Below are 18,118 nucleotides of genomic sequence, written 5' to 3'. Positions count from 1 at the left end.
TAATTCCATCTTATTATTTTTTAAATATTATCAGAGATTTTTATTATTAGGGATAGAAGCTGCAGGATCAGCTGCAGGATGAAATTTAAATCCTATTTAAATCTATCTCGCGATAAATTTAACTCTTATCAATCGCATGGCTGAAAACTTGTATTTTTATACTTTTTACTTACATCTATAGATTTTTACATATTTATAGATTGTAGATCCTTCCCCTGAGAGAGAGAAAGAAGGAGAGAGAATATTTAATGCTAATCGATTCCTTGGGAATCGCTAAACGCGAGTTTACCGCTCGATTTCTTCGCTCAGCCACCGACCCACCCCCTTCGTGCATCCCCAAATTCGCGAGGCGACTTGGGCTGAATATCTTGGCCGATTATCTGCGATCTCCGCCGCAGACGACGACAGAGCGGTTACGATTCTTTCTTTAATCGCGAGCTTGAATCGAACTGTGAACACGCGCTTCTGACGTCACCGCGGCTAAATTGGTTGAACTTTGAGCCGCCAAGCGATCACCCTATCGTCGTCGTTGTCCTCGTCCTCGTCCTCGTCGTCCCCTGCTCGTCTCGACCAACTGCTCGTGGAATCTGTCGCGTGTTCGTGCCCGAAGAACTCTCTCGTCGGATAATTATATCAACCGAGGTGATAGATTCGATAAGTCGTATACGTCAGATAAGAAAGTTATTTCGAGTTCACGTCTCGCAAATATTGCGCTTATATTTTTTTTTATTATCACACGACGTCGACGCAGTAGTAAAATAATAAACGAGGAAGAGAGCAATTATTTTTTTTTTTTTGCAAATTGTTTCTGAAGAAACCGCGAAATATCGATAACTTCTGCGATATAAAGATGATTCGATGGTCGCATATCACCCATATCGCATCGAGACATCGAGGAGAGACGCATAGGCGATGTCTGATGCGTCCACTCGATGTTGGCCGCCGCGTTCTGGAAGGTACAAAATAGGTATAGCACTTTATATTCTTCGCGCGCACATACAAGAGAGAGAGAAAGAGAGATGTATTATACGACATATAGAATGTACGTGTGCGAGTCGAGGATCCTTGGAATCAGTATTGTCTCTCGTAGTAGGTGGATGCGTTATTATTCATCAGCGGTTGAGCGCGAGCCCGCGTTCTCTCTTCACGAGGAAGGAGTATTATTACCCACGTCGCGTTAGTCAATCTAGGAAATCTCAATTTCGATCTATAGTCGAGCACGATGTCTTCGAGGAACCCTTAATCAAACATCTCAATTTATGAATAAACAGTTTCCTCGATCGATTTAAAATCTCTCACTTTTTGGAGAGAAATAATAAGATTATAATTGTCTTAGCGAGATATTTTATTCAAATTGATAAAATAAAAAAAAGGTACAGAGTGTAACTGAAAAAACATATATGGAGCACACCATCAAATTGTCTGGCTAATTTGGAGACGATTTTACTTCACAATCAGTGAAAATGTCGAGGCACCAATAATTTTCAAATTATAAATGATTGAAAAAGAAAGGCTTCTCGTAAACTAAACTTTGCGGAGTTAAAATATTAACAAAACTACATTCTTTAGTTAATTTTATGTCGACTTCAACAGAATTTTAATTTAAGGTTTAAAGTTAGTTATAACGATACATGATGGCAAAAAAAATGATGACCTCCCTCGAAATTTTTGCTGAGGAAAAATCGTCTTCAAATTGACCAGAGAATCATATGTTTTTATGAGCGAAATTCCTCTCTCGAAATAGTTGTCGCATTTTATTTGAATCGCATACGCACACACTGTATATCAATTACCCTGGGTTGCTATCTTTGCGAAAGGAGGCCTCGCTTCTCTTATCCGAGATCTCCTTGTGGCTTCATCGAGCTCGGTTTCACGGGCATGTTCGAGCGCACTTCTCTCATCCGCGTTCGTTCATTCCTCGATGGGTTTCCCCTTCGGTTATCGATACAGTTTATCGCTGACATGGATATCGACGGCGCGATATCTCGATACCACCCTCAATTACCACCCTCGTCGCCGAATACACGCGGTGAAAGGATCGATGTATCATCGGATCGGGAGATATTTCCTTTCTTCCGAAACCAGAACGCTCTACTTTCATCTCATCGCGTCTCTCTGAATGAAACAAATTTAATTTTGAATGACATTTCTGGGAGAGCATAGCCAAGACCTCGGAATTTCGAAATATATTCTTCATTTATTCCGCTCTTGTCTGTTCTAATGCATTAATAATATGATTCCTCTCTCTTTCACGCCGTTTCTTCAAGTTTATTCGATTCCCACGGTAGATTTCGATGGCAGATATTCTAAAATGCAGAATATGGTAGCTCTATCTTTTCGCGTGTTATAAATTTCGAGCTCCCGGCTCTCTCCTAGCTCGGGAGAGGCCAGCGGTTATTATTCCTCGCACAGGCGCCTCTTCGAGATCGCCGTGATATATTATTCGATGCGTGCGAGCGAGCGGGCGAGCGTTAAGCGATAACATCCTAATCTTCTAATCCGCCTCGTTTGTCCCACGAGTGAGAAGCGGAACTCATTGTCGCCACTTGTCGTAGAACAGGTCAAGGGTAAATGCCGGGTCCCCGCGGATCGGGGAAGCGAATACGCTTTGTGTGTAGGCAGGATTGTGGGAGGGGGCAAAAATTCTCCCGATAAGATTCCGCGCGCGATTTATTCGCACCGATAATGTCATCTCTCGTTCGTTCGTTCGTTCGTTTCGTTCGTCCGGTTCCAATTCGGAGGATCTCTTTCTCTCTCTCTCTCTTTCTTTTTTCGATACGTACTTATCGAGTCGTTTGTATCTGCCTTGTAATCCTTGTTCCTCAGTTACGTCATATCTCGCGCGATGGAATTACAGCGCTGGAGATTACATCACGGGCGTTTCTCTCTTGTACGCAGGGGGATTCTCTTCTGCAAGTCTTTCTCTCTTACGGATTTTCAATGATCTTGTCCGTGAGAAGTCGCTATGGAATTTTCATAAGGTTCTTGTTTTGAGAAACGTGTAGATGTATCTTTTTTTATATATTAATAATAAGATCTTATCGCTTGTTATTTATTTTTATTTTTCTACACAATTTACACAAATATTTACTCGATCACTGTAATTGTAGAAATTTATATATTTTTGTTTATACTTGCTTATATAATTGGCACACGGTTTATTCAATAAGTTTTTACCAGGAAGAATATAATATCCTTATCTTTTCCTTCCTCCCTAATGAGAGTAAAGAAGCAAAAGAGAAGCCGTTAAACCATAAAGTTAACCATTTAAGTCATTCATAGCGCTGATTATACTTCAAATACGCACAAGCATCATCTACACAGTGCACTATAGAATTCTCAATTGGTGCCTCATTTTTTCATAAAATTAATATGTCATTGAGAAATGTTCATTTTTTTTTTAAAATAAAAAGTCATTAAAAAGGCTTTACAGGATCAATCGGTGCAATAAACGCAATGTAATTCACACATTCACTGTACATCAGCATATAATTATTATTTTCGATGACTTATACGATTCGTTTATAGGAGACACAATATACGAGAGATTACAATTTACCAAATCATAATGCGACTGTGTATCGTGCTTGATTAAAGTCTTTTCTCGGTGGATATGCAGCTCATTTTAAGCTCGCCTCGGTATTTCGTCTTCTTCGTTCGGGGAGTAGTTTCGTGGGGAGAAGATCGAGGAAAGGAGGGAAGAGTCGCGCCTCTCTCTCTCTCTCTCTCTCTCTCTCTCTCTCTTTCTCGAAAGAGAAAGAAGAAGAGGGAAGGAAGATTCGCGCTTCTCTCTTTCTCTCTTTCGAAAGACTGAGAGGCGGGGGAGAGGGGAGAAAAATAAAAAAATAAGATATCGAGAAGACGAGACGAGAGAGCGAGCGACGTTTGAACGCCCACGCGTGCCGTCTTAATTACGCTCGACCGGCCGGTTTTACGATTATGCCGCCTCGAAGAGCCCGAAGAGCCCGACCGCCGTTCGCGTCGGTGCCCGGCTCCTTTTATGGGCCGTTAAAAAGTAATTAGGACAGAAAGGCGGCGCGGGAACCGCGATGTCAACGATAACTTTAATATCTATTGTATAAACGTGCGCGGCGCGCCATGGCTGATAGAATGATAAAGGCAATTCTGGAAGTCGCGCGATTACGATAGAGACGAGAGGGATGATCACATTTTGTATCTATACTCGCGCAATTTGGGAAACATTACAAAACTAGCCTTAGACTAACTTTCGCCATGAAAGTGAAAAATTTCTAACGTATAAACTTGACGAAACTTGACTCTCTAGTTAAAGCATTATGCGTCCTGCGAAAGAAATTGAAACACTGCTAAAGTCGATGAATTACGTGTTACATTGAGTGACATGAAATTGATAAAGGGGTACCTATAGTAAAGAGACTTGGATCTGTTGAAAAAAAATCACGTATTTACTCTATACTGATTAATGATATTGTTAATGATGAATGAAAGAGACGGTAAAAAAATTAAAACTCATTAAAAAAGACTTATGTGCTTAGTAAGATTGATGAAATTGATAATGATAATAAGAGATGAGAAGAAATAATTGTACTTCAAATTATCTAGGAAATTCTCACAACCCATTTAAGTGTCATAAAATGCATTTAGATTAAAATTATGAGTGACATTATGAGTCCGAAACATTCCTTGCCAATTCCTCATCCAGTCAGGAATGCATGTTTTTTTCACAAAGGATCATTTATTTTTCATAAAAGATTGCGATGTGATTAGGTAAAATAAAACTGCAAGAAAAGTTTTTTATATTTTAACCAAATCTTAAAAAAAGAAATAAAAAATTGAAAGATTTTTGTCCCGCAGAAAATTATTTCATAATATATGTTTGAAACAAAAATGGACAGACATTTTTTGATTCCAGCAAAAATATTTTCGATAAAGAATAGAGACTTTTCACATCGAGCTTATCTTTGCAATTCAACTTTTCGACAATGTTTCAAAGCGTTTCAACTTTTGGAGCACCACAAGCTTTAAATCCTTTTTTTTTTTTTCGACGAAATTACGCTTGCTCTTTTGAGAAACACGATTTGATAATTTCGCACATGATCGCAATCGTTCATACGTGATTCACAAATAGCAATCTACAATCTGTAACTCAAGCTGCTTGAAATATCGCCAGTCCCTGTACGTGATCGTTGTGAATGCACCTTAGATTATCTCAGGTTCGTGCACGCGTATATGTACATATTGTACATACACACATATATACATACACATGTACGTGCGCAAGGTTGGCGTGCGGAGAAGAAGACGAGAAAAGTTGCGCTTTTGGCAAGCCACGTTTCGGGGTTTGCTCCGGACAGCTCAGACAGACATTACATTATATATATAAAAAAAACTGGCGCGTTACTATTTTTCCGGAAAGTCTTGCGAAATTTTAAAATGACCCTGTAGAAAAATATCATCGTCAGCTGTCGCGCAAACTTTTACGTGTTTCTCTATAGCTTCGGAAAAATGTCCGAGAAAAAGACCGGTGGTTTCTCCGACGACACTCTTCAAGATCGCGATCATGTATGAGTGTGTATGTCTTGATTAACGCGTGAACGCGCCGAAACGTGCCGTGACGCGGTCGAGTGTAAAAACTGTCAGGGCGCGTCTCCTATTAAATCGTCGAGAAATTGACGTTGCTCGGTTCGAAAACGGGAACGAGTCATTTCGCAGGCGACACTTTCCAACGTCGTGCGTGAGCCGGTCTTTATACATGTTCCGTGCAGCCGCAGGTGCAGCCTCGGACCTCGTTCTTCGTTCTTGAATTTTTTTCATTTTAAATTCGAATCTTTCCTTAAAATGAAAGAATGTCATTTGTATCATTAAATTTCTTTTTCATATGAAAAAAATCATGTTTTTAATGTTTCAAAATTCTATACTTCTCGCTTATTTAAATTATATATTTTTTATTCATAAAATTATATATGTGTATATAACAATACATTGTTCATTAAATTATATATAATTTATAATTTAATATATATAATTATTTTTATATATAAATAATTATATAATTTATATTATAATTAAATAATTATATAATTTATATTTTAATTAAATATATATATATAATTTAAAAATGTATATATATATAACTATAATATATTCACATAACATATAATTATTCCGGAAATATTTTAATTACGTTAGGTATGTGTAACAAATTTTTGAACCGGGATGTTGAATGTCTGTGTTTCAGGTGAGAAAGGTGTGCGGTCGTTCGGAACTGCTGCCTGCCGACGAGGAGAACCCAGCGTTCTCGAATGCAGCTGCGAAATTGTCCGAGTCATCCGGCGAGGTGCACGCAGCTGCGTCCTCGTTGTCATCATTGTCGTCGTCGTTAACGTTTCGGGCGCACGACGACCTGCTGGAGGGCTTGCACAAGCAAATAGGTAACTTTATGGCGAGCTTCCAGACGTCCCGCTCCTTCTACGCGAATATGGCAGACACGATCTGCGAGGAATATCCCCGCAAACATTGCTGGAACGGCGAACGCATCGGAGAGTGAGTGCACACACAATTTCTTTTTCATATAATTTTACTCCAGATTTGTCTCCTTTAAGAGGATCAGAGAGAGATTAATAGCTCGAGCTTATATAAGCTCCGCGTAGGATCTTGCGCAAATTTGCGAAAGCGTTAAATTGTATCAAGAATTAATAAGATTTAACTTTGATTTATAATTGGAGATATTTTTCGCATAGATATACAAACTTACTTTTTTCTTTCGACAATAATAATTTTATCGAGGGAAAAACAATACCTATATAAAATATAAATAATGAATTTCCCAGGTAGAACATAAAACTCATAATGACGTCATTATGACGTCACTAAAATGTCATTTTGAAAAAATCATAATGATCTCATTTAATACATTTTTAGCAACGTTTTGATGACTTATTTTTGATTTCATATCCCGTGTGGAAATTTTATATAGGCTATAACCGGGCCCTATAAAGGTTTCCTAACTTTATTTGAGGCCCGAGTTAGGACGCCCATCTTGGCCCAATCTCGAGATGTCACGCTCTTTTATCTAGGGCCCTTATTGTTTTCCAAACTTGGGCCAATATGGGCGTACAAATTTTGGCTTGGGCCAAAAAAGATATATTCATATATCCATTTCGAAATTTTTTAACTTGTTTTTAACTACATGCAACTTATATAATGATTCTATCTGAAAATTAGGCGTTTTATAATGGATTAAATGTTTTCTCGTATTTGAAAAACACACTTACCTTGGTGGGACTCGAACTCGGGACCTCTGGGGATCGTGAACCAACTGCCTTACGTGGTAGACTACTTTTTAATTTAATATAAGTGTTATATCTGCATATGTCATAACCAGCACAAATATATAATTTTTCAAAAATTATCTTAAGAAACAAATTCAGTTTAAAAAAAGTAATAAAATTTCGAAATGGATATACAAATATTTTTTTTTAAATGTCAGGTCAATGTCGGAAACCAGTGTCGGCTCGACACTGGCACGTAGCATTGGATCGATCACATATATAAGTTAATTATTTAATATCACAAAAAGTAAACAGTTTGAATAAACTTTAGATAATTGAGTCATTTCTTTATGTGTATTTTAAAAAATTTATTGATTGCATCGTTTACATCAAAAGTAGAGTAAAAGAACTTTTCATTTTTTCTTCCACTTCTTACGAACACATGTACTTTTTTATACAAAATATTAATACATATCCCAGGTAGAACATAAAACTCATAATGACATCATGATGACGTCATTTAAAAGTGATTTTGGAAAAAATTTTTATACATATATTACAGTTATTTATTTATTGTTCACACATATTCTAACAATTATTCAAGCAACATAAACTTTTTAAAAGTCATATAATGTGCAATTATTTTATATTAAGGGGATTTAAATCTAATGATTACTTTTGTCATCTTTAAATCATTTTTGAATCATTTTTGTCCAGATAACTTTTAAGTGATAAATAAAATCATGATGATGTCATCATGACGTCATTATGAGTTTTATGTTCTACCTGGGTTAAGAAGAATTATTAAAAATTAATCTTTTTTAGAGTTTATTTTCCAATTTAAATATAAACAAGATTTTTAAAATAAATTAATTAAAAATTTAATTATAAATTTTGATTATAAAAAATATTTCAAATATACTCATATTAAAGCAAATTATAATAGAAAATTAAATTAAATTATTAATTAATAAGCATAGCTGCGCCAACAATTGCTCGACGTTATCGCGTGTCAGGTAGGGAGCTATTGCAATAAAAGAAAAATAATAATAAAAATAATATAAGAGAGAGAAGCGGGGCCGAATGAACGATGGGGAATAAATGGGCGCGCGATTCGTTAATCGAGAAACCGCCGTCAAAATCCGAGCCGCCGCGGAATGCGTGGGAACGATCGTGACGCGAAAGCAGGAACGACGGAGGAGCAATTCGGGAGAATGGAACGCGAAGGTAGGTTCCCTCGCACCCTTATTAATCAACGAGGCCGGGTGGCCTCGTCTTAAAGTGCCCCTCACACCGAGTTCCCTCTCTCTTTTTCCGTTCTTCCCTCCTGGATCTCTCGTGACAGCCTGCTTAGAGTCTAGATCGACCGATCGATTCTCGAATTTATGGCCGCGTTTCCTTCGCCATTTGACCGATCTCGTCGACCTAATCGAGACGCGTCCGTCTTGCTTAATTAAATCTATATCCAGGCGACGAATAGAGAGGAGTCAGCTGATGGTGGCGATTCGAGAAGAAGAGGGGCGTTTCCGCCTTTATCAGCCATTGTTCGAGATGCTGCTACTCGACCGTGAAATGAGAATAGCATTGAAACCGGGACTTGGCTCCAGTGATATAATATATAACTGATCGCGCGGAAGATAATTCGAAAGATAATTGAACGTCCAATATCAATTGAAACGCGCTTGAAGGAAATTTCTTAAATCTTTGCCAAAGAATAATAATTCGTCAACTTGGAGCGTCCTCTCTTCAATAATGTTTTAAATCGCTTGAATGTCACACAATTTAGCAAAGATTATTTTACAAAATACGTATAATTAAATGTGACACTTTTCCGAATAAACAAGAGCGTAAAAGAGAAGAGCTTCCGAAGAGTAAATTGCCGCGAGGCGTCTCTCTTACACACGGAAATGACGTTTCACGCGGCGGAAGCGAAGTTTTTAAACAAAATGTTAAACGAGACACCTCTTCCTCTCGGCAGACTCTCGTCGAAGAGGAAAATTTTTCCCTTCGCCTCTCTATTCCATGCGAGAAGACCTCGTGTAAACATCAGCGCGCGAGAAAGAGAGATATACGCGCGGATGCAATTTTCTCCCTGCAGCTGCAGCTGCCAGCCGTTCTCTCTCGCGGAAGATAGGATACCGTCGATAACGTATTCTCGGCAGACGCGACTGTTAAATCTCTCGAAATCCAGGTTTACTCGAGCTGACGACGCCAAGTTCCGCGCGGTCACCGCGCTCGAGCTCGGTATGCACAGACGCACACGAGCTTATAAATACACGCGCGCCGTTCGCGTGCCACGGCTTCCACCGGAAGAGCTCTCTCTCTCTCTCTCTGTCTCCCTCAGGCGGGGCGTACAGAGTATAGTATCTCACGGTGGAAATCTAAATGAGATTCGATCCGTCGGGGAAGCCGTCGCGATTCCGCACGATTCGATCCGGAGCGGAAAGTGAAACCGCCTCTCTCTGTCTCTCTCTTTCTCCCTCGATCGAGCTCGCCAATCCGGGGGTAATTTGATTCTACGAGGGGTTGATTGAAAAAGCCTCTCTCGTAATATTTAGGCTCTGCCCAGTTTTCAGGAATTAATTATTCTCTCGCGTATTACGTAATGACGAATTTCATTAACTTTGAGCACATTGACGGGTATGAATTAAATTAATTGAGATGTAATAACAAATTTTAATTGGACTCTCTCCGACGATCGTCACAGATACGTTGCAACGGTGATTTAAATAAATACACGCTATTTGTGAAATCATCGTTGAAAAGTGTACAATAGATTTACGTAAGAGAGTGATGAATGGGGGTAGCAACAGAAAAATATAATTTTAATTTTTCAATCAAACAAAAAATGTCACGCAAAGTATAATTCGGAGCAAAATATCTTAATCGAAGAAGAATCATCTTTGTAACGCGACGTATCTATAACAAACATTCATCATCTAGAAAAACTTTAAAACAGTGAGAAAGAAAGGCGGGAAAGGGGGTGAGAAAGTTTGAAGAAAAAAAATATAAAGAAAACTCGGTCGTTTCCTCTCAAAAACTCTACATCACTTCGCGAAGACGATGTCATTGGAAACGATATACGCAAAAGGGAAAGAGAGAACGGTGGAAGCACTCGCGCAAGAGAAAGAGATCGATGCTAAAGAGGAAGAGAACGACAAGGAGGTTGTTGACGCGGGGTGGAGGTCGAGGGGAAGACGAGGGAATGACGGGGAGGAAACGGCGGCGTAGCCTGTAGGACGCCAAGCCGCCAAAGAGTCTGGCAACGAGAGCAAACGGGCGCCGCAACGTCGCCGGGTACCTGACGGCACTCGTGTGAGTGCGCACACATACATGTACCCATAGGGATACACGGATAATATGCGCGCACACATTCATTTATAATACGCTTGTGTTCGCGATGCGTCGACTGAACGAACGAACGAACGACGACGACGCAGCCAAACATCTCAGCCACGAGGTCACGATGTCGCAAGATCATCCGCCCTGCTATTTCTCGCCGCTTTGCTGGCCACTCTTGACGAGATGCCCGTCGTCCGAGAGTTGATCGCTCCAACGATAGTCACATTTCGCCGCATCACGCGAGATTAGTCCTCGTTAGCCTTGATTTCGCGCGGGACAATTAAAGGATAGGCGTTTAAGGGACTCTCAAAGCGATTGAACGTATAACAGCTTTCCTTTAAAAAAGACAGATTCATCGCGAAGTGGGACTCTTCATTCATTTTTATTCATTTCGCGAATAATATCGCGTTCATTTTCAAACGACGCCCGATAATTGCCAATGATGTCGATAATGTCGATATGTCATCGTTAAAATACCTGCGACGAACTGTTAACGCGTGCGTTAAATTAAACGCATATAGGAACGTTTAATCCGATTAATTCCCGTTCGCGTTTCACGAGAGAGAGAGAGAGAGAGAGAGAGAGAGAGAGAGAGAGAGAGAGAGGCATATCAGAGGGGCGTCCCACGCGCTTCGCGTCGATTCGATCGACGTGATGAACCGCGGAACCTGATATCTGAATCGCGAGCTGTGAAACCGTATATCGTCTGTGCCCGATACGACCGGAAAGAGATCGCCTCGTCTCGCCTCGTCTCACCTCGCCTCGCCTAACTCGGCTTAGCTTCGCGACGTATGGCCGGCCACCGGCGATCACGTAGTCGCTTCGGAAAGCGAGTTCCCCGACGATGACTGGATCATCGACGACGAACACATCCAACATCGCGAATCACCCCGACACCTCGTCTCCTCCGCAGGATGACGATGCGCCGAGCGCTCACGCGCATATTCATCGATCTCCGTTTCTCTGTCATCCTGTGTGTGCCGCTAATATATGGGAAAGATCGAGCTCTGACAAACAAGCGAGCGCCTCGGAATCGGAATGGGATTAATTGGACCGTGTATTATGCGAATTACGGGACAAAAAGTCAAGTAATATCATCCCCGTGAAAGAGAAAAGACACGCGCTTCGCGATTAAACTTTATAATTAAATCGGAGACGCGAAACGGTACTTAAGATTGTCCTTTTATTTCCCAGAGTAGTCAAAGAGGCTGCTAATCCATTAGTTAAGAGAAGTTTTATGTTGATTTTTTTTCACGAAACATTTTTCATTTTTTTCCATTTGCGAATTGTAAAATATTGCAACCTTGTACGTTAATTGAGCGAAGAGTTATTAACGAAATTATTTTTAATACCTGAAAAGAGATGAAAATTTCGTATGAAATTTTAATGATCACGCGCGCGCGATTTTTCGTCATAATTTATTTTTATTGTGTGAAGTCAACTTTTTTTTTTATAAGAGAGGAACTTTGCAAGAAATGCGCACGTGGTGCGTCATCGACGTGCACGATCGTGTACTTCTAATTTAGTTGCAGCTTCATCGACACGCTCGGTTGACGTCGGACACCACGGGTGATATATTAGCATATGTTTATCCGATACATCGTCGGGAATGAGAACGAATTGCGCGGACGATATATGTTATAAATAATGCAATAACGCAACGTGCCAACGGATGACGCCGGTATATATCGCGCCAAGACTCGGGAGAGATAGCATCCGCTGGAATATCAATGTTCTATATACCGTGCAACGTGCACGAATAGCAGAATCATTCATAGAGAAGCCTGCATCGGTCCATTTGTCGCAAGGACGTAGATGAAAAATGCTCCTCTTTCAGAAGTAAGTCGAAGATCCGATTTCGACGATAAACTGTGCGCGATTTGCATTGGAAATTTTACGTTGAATGGAAAAACAAGATTTTTATATATAATTTCAAGTTTTACAGTTAAATTTTATATATAAAAGTACACCGTAAATTTTGAAAAAGAATAAATAATCCCTTTTTATTTTCTACCGCAACTATTTGGATAAATTAATTAAAGGTTACTATTTATATATAAAAATTAATTACTTTTTTTATATAAGTAATAATGTTTAATTAATTTATATATAATATGAAAAAAAAATTAATTACAAATAATTAATAATCTTTAAATTTTTTTTATATAAATAATTTTTTTATCTTATTTGTGACACTCCGAGCCTTCGTTTCTGCCAAATTGTAATTCTCTCGATGATCGGACGTACTACTATCTTCTAACAATCGTGAGAACGCGCTGTATCCGGCCATTAAGAGAAGACTAGCCGCGATTAATTTAGTTGCTTTAGTTTAGCGCTTCAATGTGATCAACGAACAGCCGCGATAATCGAGCGAACTTCTTGTTGTTCGTCCGCTCAATTAAACGAAAGCACCTCCTCTTACATGAAATAAGCTTAGTTAAGGCGATTCTAAAACGAAGACACTCTACGTTAATACGACACTCTTATCTTGATTGAATTTGTATTCTTTGAAACTACTATTTCGTTTGCTTATTGTTAGATTTTGCGACATTAATTACAACTCGACGAACATAAATTACTCTAAACTCCACTTTTATACTGAATTCTGTGATCTATTCTGATTCTATGAAAAAGAATTAATAACCATTCTTTTTTGCAAAAAACGCAGAAGTATACAATATTAATCTAGAGTCTCAATTAGCTTTCTGAATAATAATTACTTAATGTAAAACATTAAAACCCTCTCTCTAATGTAGTATTTTTTAGTTTGTTTGGCATAGTAGCTTCTATGAAGAAATATTTGATGACCATCCTTCTTTGCAAAGGAAGAACGCAGAAATATTAATATCGCATTAGCTGAGTCTTAATTAGCTTCCTGAATAATAATTATTTCATGTAAAACATTAAAACTCTTTCTCTCTAATACGATTACTATTTTTTAGGCTCTTTGACATAGTAGCTTTTTATGGGGGGAAAAAAAATTGATGACTATCCCTCTTCGCAAGGGAGGGACGCAGAAATATATAAGATATATTAATATTGCTTCAACTGAGTCTCAATTAGCTTTCTGAATAATATAATTACTCAATACGAAACATTAAAACTAATACAATTATTATTTTTTGATTCAGCGATATTCGAAGACGTATTACAAAAAAGAAATATTAGAAATGATTTGTTATATATTTGCTACAATAAAAACATAATGTTCAGAGTACTTAGATCGGAGACGCTTCATATCGCGATAATAATGATGCGGCTTCTTTCGTGGCTTTTGGAATTCGCGGAATAATGGCGGCATCTTTCACGACGCTCTTTCCCGGCATTGAAATATTAATCTGCCCCAAAGCACGTTCCATCTCTCGGCCGAGCTGCAAATCGATGCTCGCATATACGCTTTTAGCCGAACCACCTACATATAGAGTATAAAGGGTATCTCCCCCTCCCCTAGCATTCCCCTTTCATTCAGATTCTTTGACCAATTTGCAGCGAGCATTCCTCCGCGAGAAGGGAGTCGAGAGCTTTAAAAGAGCTTCCAAATTATAGCATATTGAAAATCAGAGCTTTCACGAATCGAGCTTTAAGCCTTTATGCTCTTTATTCAATCTCTTTCTCTCGCTTTCTTTCTCTCTCTTTCTCGAGTAAACTCTGCTCGAATGCAAGCTCAATTTAAGCTTTAATTACAAAAGCGTCGATCAAAAGTGTCGAATATCATCAAGGGACGAGATTATTTTCTCGAACGAAATTCAAGTGAAAATATATGAGAAGTGATATACACTTGAACGGGAAGAATTATCCAGTTTATTTCCAGTATATCTTCTCTGTCGTTCTTTCTTTTTCGGTTGCGACGCCAATTATCAAATATCTTGTACGTGCATCGAGGTGGAAATGTAGTTTTCGCCTGAACAGTTTTCGCATTCGATCGCCGAGAACCAGTTTTTGTCGGCCAGTTTTGTCCGATTCCTCGTCGTCTCTCTGCGCCATCGAGATCGGAGCGGATTGTACTCGTTAGGGATGATGAGGTATTCGACCAGAGAGAGAGAGAAAGAGGGAAAAAGAAGCGACAGGTGAGGGTGCGAAAGAGAACAGGACACCATCTCATCTCTTTCAATAAATATACGATAATAATTTTAAATCATAAAATTTTATAATTACCATCTATTTCGCGTCTTAAGAAATCGCCACCGAGTAAGAGTTCAAGAGTTTATATATATAAAAGAAACTTGCGCGCACACCTTGTATAAAGACTTTGGAAGAAAATACGTGAATCGAGTCGCCGCGGGGTGCGATTTAGCGGAAAAGGAGCAGGGAGAGAAAGTTCACGAGGGAAGAAAATCGCTGGAAGATGATGGTGCGGGAAAACTGAGGCGCGCGACATGTGCGTCGGTGGTCGACGAAAGAGGGATGAAAGAGGGGTGAAGGACGATTTCTCTGCAAGAAGCTCGTCCCGTGAATAGCTGATGGTACCGAAAGAACTCGGGAGTCTCTCTCTTTCTCTCTCTCCGACTTTGGCGATATTTCAATTCGAGCTCTCTACTACAGCTACGTCGAATACTTCGGGAACGCCTGTTCGGCGCTTTGGTGTAATATTTTTCACGCGGATAGCGGAAATAATAACGAAACAGAGTAGATAAAAAGCAAGAAATAAAGAGATCTTTAGAGAGATATATATAAACGTAAGAGAGACAAATTATTTATAAATAAAAATTAATAAAAGAATTTATATAAATAATAAAATTATATTATAAGTCTATATAAAGCAATATTTATAATAATAATAATAATAATAATAATAATAAATTAATAATCATTGCTTAAAAATATACGGACGAATTAATTAATTATTGTATCATTTTTCACGCGTTATCTTGTAACGCACATTTTACGATAATTATCTACCGCAATGACAAATGTAACGTAATGATAAACGGCCGCTGTTCGCGTCAATGCGACAATAAAGTATCGCTGGCCTCTGGACCATTCGCGGACACACAGCATATGTTGCCGGTTCATTGATTTATGGGCGCTTAATCGCGTGACGATCGAAAACGGAAGGCGTCAATTCCGCATAACGCATCGCGCGATTTGTCTCTTTTGTCGGTCAGCATCTCGCTAAAAAATAGAAGCGCGGGGGAAGATAACCGCGACGTGTATCGATGCGTTTGTTCGCATCGCCATTTCTGCGAATAACGCGTCGATGAGAAAACAATATATGTATATATATACACCGGATCGGACACGCGTGTTAAGATTATTCCCGTATGAACTATATAATAATTATCTAGTTCTATATTCGACGAGAAGAGACTGGTCTTCTCTCGAAGAGATATTTCAACCGCACGTTATTGAGCGTGTTTGTTTAATTATTCATCGAAATATAATACCGGCACTTGATTAAGAGTCTAATGAATACGCGACTATGCCTGATTTACAATTTATCGCGCAGATAAAGATAAAAGCCTCGCTACACATGATATATCGAAATAATGTTCGCAATTACTGTAATTACTAAATTCGCGAAAGGAAACGCATCTCATATATTTTCTGATATAATTTTCTGATGATAAATTTTCTGATTATATTCTGATAATTATTGCGTCATTCCTCTCTTGCTCTCTTTAATAATTTATATTTCTTTTATTCCTAACATTAATGGCATACATCTAATTATGTTTTGTGCCAAATTCCATTCTTCTATTGTAACGTAATGAAGATTGACGCGATGCGTAAAAAAGAGAGGAGAGGATTTCCATGATCCATTTACAAGACTATCTATTCACTTACTTGTTAACGATGTAATTTGGCGATTTGGAATTTCAATTCGATCATATAACGATCGCGCAATTTTTTCGTATGATTTCAGGTATACGAAAACCGTGGCGGTTTCCAGTCCGAATTCACAGAGATACAATCCTGAACTAGCGTTACCGATGACGTCGTCGACGCCGGTTACTTACACCGGCAACACGAACATCAGCGCCCTCATTGACCAATTGAGGCACATTAATCAGGTGAGTGCATCTAGTCTCTCGTAATTTATCGCTCGGTCTTGAGTGGATTCGTGTCGTCTCCCTCGGATTAAATCGTGCCGCAATTTTCATTTGCTCGTCGATTGCAAATGTACCGTGCGACGAACGGTCTCGACTCTCGTCGCGAAAAGGAATCCGCGATGCTCTCGAGTGAGAAAGAGCATCGCGGAAGCAAAAGTCACGTACTTCCTTTCTTTCCGAGATTTCGATGGCGTACAAAGCGGAAGACACTTCTGTCACGTATGCAGATTCGAACAAAATGCTCGAGCTTTTCTAAAAGAATTTTTGTCGATATCAGTTATATATAATTATATATAATTAGTGATATATTTATAATATGTAATAATTTTTAATATGTATAATTAATATAATATTTATAATATATTTATTATTAATATTATATAATTATATATTATTATATTAATTATGATAAAACTATATTTGATAACTGATTGAGTAACCATATTAATTTATAATTATTACTAGTAAAACACGACATGTTGGTCGAATTAATTAAAAAAATTCTTTTTTTTTTTCATTTCTAAGTTAAATATAGAGATCACGCGGCTTGTTAAAACGATTCGCAAACGGTTTATCGCAATAGCTCATTGATGTGGAAAACCTGCTCGGTGACCTGTAACTTCCAGACGAACGTACCAGACAAATCATAAATTCTCGTCTAATCTAGAATTATTCATAGTCATAGCGGAGATCTCGCAGACGGTGCGCCGAGCAGGCACGTATCGCGCTGCGTGGACGGATTTCACCCTGAAACCTGCGCACAGGTGCTCAAAGTTGATCGATACAGTTCGATTAGGTCTACGTATATAAATATGTGTGTCAAAAATTCTAGGAAATAATTATGCGATAAATTATTTTATAGAAAATTATGATTGATTCCAGAAAAAAATCATTACGGACGTGTAAGTACTTATTGTACTTTGTACTTAATGTACACCGAAAGATGGTTAATAAATAAGAGTATATATTTTATAATATAAAATATATAAGATATATATTATATTTTATATGTATAATTAATAATGTCAGTAAATTAATTTAAAACAATATGAAAAAAACTCAAGATTACGGGATAAATTTCGAAATAAATAAGTCTGTAAATTTCTGGAAAAAAATTCTATTACGAGATTTGTAGCTTGCAACCTTTCGGTCTTCTCGTTTTGTATTCTTTCGCAGAACCTTCAGCCTTGTTAAAGTTGGCAACCGTCGCGTGTGGGACAGACACATAGCGCCCACACGCATGTTAATTCGCGTGCCGAGAAATCGGACCGCTTACTTCTGATTAGAGTGTCGTGAAACGCGCACATATGCACGCATGTATACACGGTGTCGCGATCAATCTCACAAATAGCCGCTTACGAGCGGCTATTCTCTGATAAAAACAAACTCGTCTCGATAGTTTCGTTATCTCATATTTCTGGGAGGATAACATTTTTTCGTTTCGCGAAATCATTCGCTCGAAATCTCTCGAATACT

The 18,118-nt window shown here is 38.6% G+C and overlaps 1 protein-coding gene across 1 annotated transcript in view; it reads left to right on the top strand.

Annotated features, from left to right (window-relative positions):
- Dally (division abnormally delayed protein) overlaps positions 1–18,118 on the top strand; it is a 48,595-nt gene that overhangs the window by 20,351 nt on the left and 10,126 nt on the right. Inside the window, exons 5-6 of the mRNA XM_083032402.1 lie at positions 6,218–6,522; positions 16,456–16,603. Coding sequence (XP_082888528.1) covers positions 6,218–6,522; positions 16,456–16,603 — 453 coding nt within the window. The remainder of the gene's footprint in view (positions 1–6,217; positions 6,523–16,455; positions 16,604–18,118) is intronic.

This window comes from Prenolepis imparis, unplaced genomic scaffold (assembly GCF_030444845.1).
Source record: "Prenolepis imparis isolate NDT839.2.m4 unplaced genomic scaffold, iyPreImpa1.0 SCAF_2, whole genome shotgun sequence".
NCBI classification, from domain to species: domain Eukaryota; kingdom Metazoa; phylum Arthropoda; class Insecta; order Hymenoptera; family Formicidae; genus Prenolepis; species Prenolepis imparis.
This window is presented reverse-complemented; position numbering and strand designations above follow the sequence as displayed.